The sequence below is a fragment of the Triticum urartu genome, chromosome 2A, assembly GCF_056163025.1.
Source record: "Triticum urartu cultivar PI428250 chromosome 2A, HENAU_Tu73, whole genome shotgun sequence".
Taxonomy (NCBI): Eukaryota; Viridiplantae; Streptophyta; class Magnoliopsida; order Poales; family Poaceae; genus Triticum; species Triticum urartu.
The window spans coordinates 564,356,947-564,365,969 of record NC_141874.1 but is presented as its reverse complement, the minus strand read 5'-3'; the positions used below and the strand labels follow the sequence as shown (position 1 = coordinate 564,365,969).

The window sequence follows — 9,023 nt, the reverse complement described above, 5'->3', positions numbered from 1 at the left end:
ACTTTACCCTCTGTTTCCTGGCTACTAAACCCAGGAGGAATTTCCATATAAACCTCCTCTTGCAGATCTCCGTGAAGAAAAGCATTTTTAGCATCCATCTGAAACAATTTCCACTTATGATTTGCAGCTATCGACATTAAAGTCCTGACAGTACTCAATTTTGCTACCAGAGCAAACGTTTCACCATAATCCACCCCATAAGTTTGACTATACCCTTTTGCCACTAGTCTAGCCTTATATCTTTCCACCTTACCGTTTGGAGCTTGCTTAATTGTAAATACCCACTTACAACCCACAACTATCTTATCTACAGGTAGATAAGTAAGTACCCATGTTTGGTTCTTATCAAGAGCTGCCATTTCTTCCAACATTGCTGCCCTCCATTCTGGATATTGCTTCGCTTCCTACCAGTCACGTGGTATAGGTACAACGGAATGCAAGGAAGCTATAAAATGACTTATATAGGGGCCCGACAGAAGAGTATGAAACATAATTGGAGATATCATATGGGGCAAATTTAGAGGGCAATTTTCCAGTAGTAGTGCGAGGTTGCTTTCTATGAGCAATATGAACATCTAAGTCATCATAAGTGAGAGGAGGTGTACCATCGCTTGTGGAGAATGGTAATGGAGTATGAGGTGAAGTTGATGGTTGTGAACTTGAATCATGCATGCCGGATTGAATTTTTGCTTCTGAATCATCCTCCCCTAAACTGATTTCCTCCCCTTGCACTTGTTCTTCCTCAGGTTTACGTCTTCGTGTATATACCTGTATATTTTGTTCTTCATTCGGCCTTGACCACCGTATAGCCTCAGCTGATGTATCTTGTTGCTCCCCTTGCATCTGCTCTTGTCCTCCTCTAAGATCAACATCTCTATCATCATTCCCATCCTCAAGTGGTATTGCTCCAACCACCACTTGCTTTGATGGCGTAGAGTTGCTCTCTTCTCCTTTTTCTCCCCCTGCCTTGTTGCCCGGGTCTGAAACATCACTAGGAAACAGATCAGGAAATACATCAGTTAAATCTATAGGTTCTCCATAAAATGGTATGTGTTCCCTGAAGATTACATCCATGCTCACGAACATTCGGTTTTCTGATGGGCACCAACACTTATAGCCTTTTTGTTTCCCAGAATACCCCACAAACACACACTTCAAAGCCCTTGGATCTAACTTTCCAACAGATGGCCTGTAATCTTTCACAAAACACATACACTCGAACACCTTTGGCGGAACAACATAAGAAGTCTTGCATGTTAAACACTCTATTGGCGTATTTTACCCAAGGACTCTATGGCATTCTATTAATTAGGTATGCTGCTGTCATTACTGCCTCATTCCATAAGAACATAGGAACATTCATAGCCATCATCATACAGCGGGTTACCTCTAACAAATGCCTATTCTTTCTCTCAGCTAAGTCATTCTACTCAGAGGTAACCGGACAGGTAGTCTGATGCATTATTCCAAAGCTCGACAAATAACCATCAAACTCCCTATTTATATACTCCGTGCCATTATCAGTCCTAAATACCTTAACACATGCATCATACTGAGTCATAATCATATTATGAAAATCTCTAAAGCACTAAAATACATCATTTTTGTTCCTCAACACATACACCCAAGTGGTCCTAGTACAACAGTCAATAAAGGTAACGAAATAACGATATCCATTGATAGACACTACTCCACTAGGACCCCACACATCAGAGTGTATTGTCTGAAGTGGGACATCACTTCTATGATCAGATAGAATATAAGTGCTCCGGATTTGCTTTCCATATAGGCAAGCATCACATACCAAGTCCTCCTTTCTAACTTTATTAAAGAGATTAGGATAAAGCTGACCCAGAATAACAAAAGATATATGCCCAAGTCTTCGGTGTTGTAGCATAAATTCTTCAAGTGGTGAAGAGGATAGAGCAGCAGCGATAGCCGGTGATGTATTATCATCCAAATAATACAATCCATCATGCATGCTCCCTGTCCCAAGTCTTCTTCCAGTCCCAAGTTCCTGAATTAAACACCATGATGGGAAAAAGATGACAACACAATTCAGCTCACTTGTAATGCAACTTATAGACAGAAGGTTAATTGGAAATGAAGGAGCATGTAGCACAGATGAGATGGGCATATTAGAGTTACACATGAGTGTCCCTGAACCCATAATAGTTTGTGTGGAACCATCAACCAACTTTACACTTTGCCCTCTCAATTCACGGACATAATTAGTAAATTTCTTGTGTGAACCAGCCATATGTCTAGATGCACCAGAATCTATTAACCATGGTGCATCACGAAAATTAGAAGTATGAGCATTAGGAATGTTACCACTAAAATTTGCAGATGCGGCAGAGGATGGTGTTGTGGGCGCTTCAGTAGTTTGCTTATCACCTAACCTCAACCCTTTAAATTGCTGCCACTTCTCCCAGTCATCCGTGCTCATTTCCACGTTCACATTTTGAGAGTGTTCATCTACCATAACTAAGGCATTTGCCCTGCTTGTGGCACGACCACGACCAATACCGCCCATCAAACCCCCGTCCACGACCTTTGCCGCGCCAGTTTTGACCTCTTCCACGTCCACCCCCAAATAATTGATGACAAGATGATCTTATATGCCCTGGCTGGCCACACTCAAAGAAACGTTCGGACGTGTTCAACCCAAACCGCCGGTTATTTGCATTTTCTGTGACAAGAAGGGCTGAACGCCTCTGTGCTATGCCCTGCATAGATGGTCCTCCAACCTCCAATTTCAGGCGTGTCTCCTCACTAATGATTGCAAATATCGCTTGCTCCAAAGGAGGTAACTTGCCACTGCCATAAAGTGCTGCCCTCCTATTCTCAAATTTGGGATTAAGTCCATTCAGAAAATCCCTAACACGCGTTCTCTCTGTCCATTTGTTGTATTTTCAATACATTTTCCACACTCCATCTCGATTGGATCATAATAATCCAAATCGCTCCAAAGTCGTTTTAGTTCAGAAACATAGTCAACCACCGTCTTCTCGCCTTGGCACAAATCTTGTAACTCCTTCTGAATCTTACAAGCAAGCATTTCGTTTACTACTCCTGAGAATGTCCCTTTCAATAACCTCCAAATTTCAGAAGCTTCTTTAATCCTTTCGACTTGTTTAGCAATCTGAGGTGATAGAGAGCTCAATAACCACACCCTCACTAGTGCATTTGTCATCTTCCACTTCTAACCTTCTTTGGAACTCTCATCCATAGACTTCTCCACCGTGCCTAGAATGTAAGCTTCAAGCTTCCTGGAAACCAAGATGGTCTCTGCATGCTCTGCCCAGCTCACATAATTTTCTGGTCCTTCTAATTTTACATGGGGAATTTGCAAAGGATGTATCTCCTCTTTTGCCTCCACTTCTGATCTTGAGTTCCCTGCTTGCTTGCTAATCGCATCAAACAACACCTGATATTTCTCATCCATGGCATGCAAGACAGCAGCAAGCTCCCCTGCTGTGACTGCCCCTGGAGCACTACCATTGCCTGCCATATCTTCAATTCCTCCACACTCAGCAGCAGCAGTGCTCAATCTCTCTTCTTTACAAACTCTCTGTTGCTCTCTACTAGAGACCACACAACAGCAGCCCTCAATCTCTCTTCTTCCTCCCCAAATCTGCAGCAGCAGTCCCCTATTTCTCCAAATCGAAACAACAACAACCTCCTACCTTATGCTCCTCTTTTCTCTGGTCCAGGGACCCCCGCAACCTTCTTCAGGTAGCCCCGATTCGACTCCCCACCCCGTACTGGGTCTCAATCCCGCTGCCTTCACCTCCCGAATGCCCAGCAATGTCCACACGAGCGTCACCGGGATGGATCTTGCCAAAGCTCTGATGCCATGTAGATTCACATTCACTGGATCCTCTCCAAGATTAGAGTTTGGAGGAGAAGAAGGGAGGAGAGGGGAAGAGTACTCTGAAAGTTTTGGTCGGGAATAGCAAAACTCTAGATTCACTCTCCTGTATAGGATATTTACAGAGTTGCAACTTTACACATAAGACCTCTAGCTATCCTATTTTTGCAATATAAGGATCACCAACATAATATAAGAGCGTTTTTGATATTACAGAGGGATAACGAAATCCGAATAGACTTAGACTCAGTAAAACTGTTTTTCTAAACAAACTCGGCGTACGTGATTACCTTAATTCCATACGAATACGGTTGTGTGGGGTTAAGCGCTACTTTTGCCTTTGCCGTAAAGTCGTAAACCAAACCAAATTGACTTCAGGAAAAACCACGAGTTGAGCTCGTCCCCTCCCCCTCTCGTGCTCTCTCACCCCGGCCAGCGGCATCTGAGATTCGCGCCTCGCCGGCGGCCATGGGCGGCGACTGGCAGGAGCTGTACCAGTCGGCGGTCATCGGGCTCATCTTCGCCTTCCTCGTCGCCAAGCTCATCTCCGTCGTCCTCGCCTTCAAGGAGGACAACCTCCGGATCACCCGCTCCGCCCCCGCCCCCGCCCCCTCCTCCTCCCCGGACGCCGCCGCCCCCGCGCTCGACGGCGGCGACGGCGACAGCGACAGCGACGGCGACTGGGAGGGCGTGGAGAGCACGGAGCTCGACGAGGACTTCAGCGCCGCCTCCGCCTTCGTCGCCGCCTCCGCCGCCGGCGTCCCCGAGCAGGCGCAGCTCCGCCTCTATGGCCTCTACAAGATCGCCACCGAGGGGCCCTGCACCGCGCCGCAGCCCTCCGCCCTCAAGCTCAAGGCCCGCGCCAAGTGGTAGGTTCCGCCCCCCTTGCCTCGCTCGATTCCTTGGAATCTGGATCCACCTTCTGCCACAGTTGGGTTTAGCCTTATATTTTCTAGGGGATAGCCGATAGGGGTTATGAGGTGGGTTGGATATGATCCATGTCTAAATTTAGCTTGTGTTGCTACGGGGACTGCCGATGGGATGTGAACTTTGGTGTGATTTCTGAGTCGGACCGACCACGAGAGATTGTTCATGATTAGTATATATCCCCAAGTTCAACTTTTGCTAAATCCTAGCTAGAGTTGTTGATAAATACTTAGAATTGGTCCAATGGTTCTCTAGGTTTGGTGTACAGGATTTATCTCTAGGTTGTCGATGGGTTTCGCCAATTGATTGTGTGTTTGCATTGCCTGCTCTTGATACTTTACTTTTAACATGAGCATCCAAGTACTTACATTTATTGCAACTGATCTAAATCCAGTAATATCATTTGTGATCATGGCTGCATAATTATGAGGGCTTAAGAGTTTCACTTTGATGATGATGCCCTTTGCTGCTTTGGATTTTCATATATGAGCATCGGAACTCAGGCATCTATTATTTCACAGTGAACATGTATTAGCAATAGACCTTTTCGGTTTTGCTCTGCCTGTGCTTCGCAATTTGGTAACTGTATCTAGGTTCTTGATTGGCTTCACCGATTGATTGGTTGTTTGCATTATCTGTTTGTGATACTTTCCCCTGAACATCCATGATCTATATCGAGAATGTTACTTTTGAATTCTGATTATGCCGAATAGTTGTGTAGGGGTAAGAATTTTCACTTTGAAGATGCCTTTGGTGCTCTGGATGTTCCAATATGAGCACCAGAACTTAGACGTCTACTATTTGCATTGAATACATATTAGCAGTTGACCTCTTTGCTTATGCTCTGTCTGCGCTTCTCAATTTGGAAAGTCAATTCAGTTTACCTAGTACCTTATTGATTGAGCACTTACTAGGTAATTTTAGCCTATATTACTAGGTAATTGCCATCCGGATGTGAAGTGCATAACTAGTATATCCCCAAGTGCATCTGGTGCTAGCTTCCTAGCTATAGTTCTTGTTAAGACCGAGAGCTGGTCCACTGGCTCAGTAGGTTTGGTGCACAAGCAAGCCTCCTCGTGCTAGTTTATGGGTTCCCTAGGTTCAGTTACATGTATGATAAATTGGTAAATTGTCTCTAGGTTTTTTATGGGCTCCGTCAATTGCTTGCGTGTTCCATTGACTGTTAGTGCTACTTTAACCTGAACATCAAAGTGCTTATATTCAACGCAACTGATCTATATCCAAGAGGACCAAGAATGCCGTTTGTGATCAGGCTGCATAGTCGTGTAGGGCTTAGAGTTTTTCATTTTGGTAATGCCCTTTAGTGCTCTGGATTTTCATATATGAGCACTGGAACTAAGACATCTATTTTTCATAGTGAAACATGTATCAACCTTAGACCTTTAAGCTTTCGCTCTGTCTGTGTTTCTCCATTTGGTAATTGTCCCTGGGTGCTTGCTTGGCTTCACCAATGGATTGAATGCTTGTGTTATTTGTTTGTGCTAATTTTGCCTGAGCATCCATGACCTATGTCCAGGAATGTCACTTGTGATAATGCTGAATAGTTGTGTAGGCCTTAGAATTTTCACTTTGAAGATGCTCTTTGTTACTCTGGATATTCCAATATGGGTACCAGAGCTCAGACGTTTACTGTTTGCATTGAACATATATTAGCAGTAGACCTGTATGTGTTTTTCTCAGTTTGGAAAGTCAATACAGTTTACCAAGTACCTTTGTTGATTGAGCACTTGTTTGCTAGGAATGCTTGGAATAAATTGGGTGCTATGCCAACAGAAGAAGCTATGGAGGAGTACATAACAATTGTTGATGAGATATTCCCTAACTGGTCTGATGGCTCAGCAAGTTTTATAATTCCACCTATGGCCACATATTCTTTACCATTTTTATAGGAATGTACATCACAGTGTTTGCTCTGTTTGATATAATCTGTTTGACATGATTCCAGAAAAAGAAAGATGGGGAAACCACAATGTCTGCATCAGGTTCGAAGGGACCAATGGGACCTGTATTTAGCAGTTTAATGTACGAGGAAGATCAAGGAAATGAATCGTAAGTCTTTCTACAACAAGGACACACCTTACACCTCCTCCCTGTGCATTAATGCCGCCTTGATGGTGTGTAGCCAAGTTCACCTAATGCTGTATAGTTTATTTCTTTTGCTAACTGATAGAACATAGCAAATAAAAGTGAGATGATTCATTATTTGGTATGCAGCTAGTTTGTCTCCATCATGCTGCAAAAAAGTTGTATTTATTCATATAATCCATTTAGTACTTTGCCTGAACTAGTGTTTCTAGGATTACAATGAACTGGTTTGTACCTGCAGAGAACTTGGTGACATCCATGTTTCTGCAAGGGAAGGTGCAATTGATGACGTTAAAAAGCATCTGGCTGCAGGTGTACAAATCAACATAAGAGGTTTGTGTTTGTAGAACATCCATCTTTCTGTTCTCTATGTAGCAATGACTCATTTAGACATACTTTGGTTTCAGATAGCGAAGAGAGAACTCCGTTGCACTGGGCTGTGGACCGGGGTCATCTAGATGCTGTCGAGGTTCTTGTCAACTCAAATGCAGACGTGAATGCTCAGGTATCTGAATTTGTCGTGTACCCTTTATTCACTGCATTTTGAAATTTCTAGGCAGTTTGGTGAGTGTATTTGAACAAAAGAAACTTGTGGTAACTCTGACCAAGTATTTTTAGTGGGGCTTGCATCACAAGCTGTACCAAACCGACAAAATGTCGGATATTTGTTACATGTCGGCAAGCTGTCAGCCTGCAACATTCAACCAGCTAGCTAACTGCTTAAACAGTCGGTTCAGTTCATCTACTACGTTAGACCCAATTTAGTATCAATATCGTACAGCTGCAGTGTGCAGAAGCAAACCTTTTGCGACCTTCAGACACTGAACCCTTGTCTCTCCATGTCCAGGACAACGAAGGGCAGACCGCGCTCCACTACGCCGTCCTCTGCGAGAGGGAGGACATCGCCGAACTGCTCGTCAAGCACCACGCCGATCTCCAGATCAAGGACGCCGATGGGAACACCGCCCAGGACTTGTGCTCCTCGGCCTGGCCTTTCATGAAGCCGGCAAACTGATGGCACAATGAACCCGATGATACGTTGACGCCTGCTGCTACTACTACTAGTGCCGAGAAACTATACACACCGTGCTTGATTAGCTGAATCGGATGAGCCGTTTTACCAACCTCATCGAATACACTGTCAAAAGGTAACTCAGCGCAGGGTAGACATCTTGTAGTAGTGTTTTGCTTTTAGTGTGTTTGTGCTGCAGGCCAACTGTTTGGCAGGAAACATATCAGTGTCAGGATTCAGGTCTTGTGGCCTCATACTGTCAATATGCATACATCTTAAGAGCATCTCTAGCGGATCCCTTAAAAGTCGGTACTGCAAAAACAGATTAAGGTATACTGCAAAACGATTTTACGGTATCGCGGGAGCTCTGGTAGAACACCAGATCCTGTGAAATGCGACGGTATGCCCTGACCTGCAGGGGGAGGTGTTTGCCAGACCCAGCGACCTCCATCTCGACGAGCCCGACTAGCGGTGGATGCACGTGGCTAGTGGTTGTGTTCACGTCGAACTGGTTCGCGCGCCCGGCCATGTACTAACGCCGTGGCGCCTGTGCGAGCAGCCGTCTTCCGCTGGGAGAACGTGTCGCCGCTGCCCGTCAATGGCGTCCGCCTCCCTGAGCTCCTGCTCTTACGCCGCAATTGACCAAAATCGGTTGGAATCGGGGTTGACCACCGGAAATTGGAGGGGATTTGGCCAGAATCGGAGCACCTTGGTGGAATTTCGCCGGGGCTCCGGCGAGTCTGGCGCCAGTCTGGTGATGGTTGGGCTGAAATTTCCCTCCGGCCAACCGTCGTCGGCTTTTCAGTTCACCCCAAAAATCTAACTAAAAAACTAGACATCTTGGGTACGATGGGTTTTTTACGGGGAGCTCAATAATTTTTTTTCCAGTGCCGACCGTTTTGCAGGATCTGTTTTTTTTTCGGCCCAAAACCACAAAATGGTGTTTTTTTTTACAGTTTCAGGCCTTTTATGAGATTTGCTAGAGATGCTCGAACGGTCCTTGTCTGGGAAAATCTCCTCCGACTAGGACATCCGTAGATGTAGCATTACTCATATTTATTTCACCCCTGCTCCTACATTTATTTTAATAAAGCATGCTTTATT

General features: G+C 44.9%; 2 protein-coding genes and 1 pseudogene across 2 annotated transcripts; 1 reads left to right on the top strand and 2 right to left on the bottom strand.

Annotated features, from left to right (window-relative positions):
• Positions 1-345: 345 nt before the first annotated feature.
• Positions 346-1,212, bottom strand: LOC147985927 (uncharacterized). The gene is made up of 2 exons (XM_087541800.1): positions 606-1,212; positions 346-404 (listed from the first exon to the last, which is right to left on the bottom strand). The coding sequence occupies exons 1-2, from the start codon at positions 1,210-1,212 to the stop codon at positions 346-348; spliced, it is 666 nt and encodes a 221-aa protein (XP_087397926.1).
• A 761-nt stretch (positions 1,213-1,973) lies between these two features.
• LOC147985926 (uncharacterized) lies at positions 1,974-3,514 on the bottom strand (annotated as a pseudogene).
• A 711-nt stretch (positions 3,515-4,225) lies between these two features.
• LOC147985925 (acyl-CoA-binding domain-containing protein 4-like) lies at positions 4,226-8,203 on the top strand. Its single transcript, XM_087544372.1, has 6 exons — positions 4,226-4,743; positions 6,561-6,666; positions 6,768-6,871; positions 7,149-7,240; positions 7,315-7,412; positions 7,755-8,203. The coding sequence occupies exons 1-6, from the start codon at positions 4,343-4,345 to the stop codon at positions 7,920-7,922; spliced, it is 969 nt and encodes a 322-aa protein (XP_087400498.1). The 5' UTR covers positions 4,226-4,342; the 3' UTR covers positions 7,923-8,203.
• The last annotated feature ends 820 nt before the right edge of the window (positions 8,204-9,023 follow it).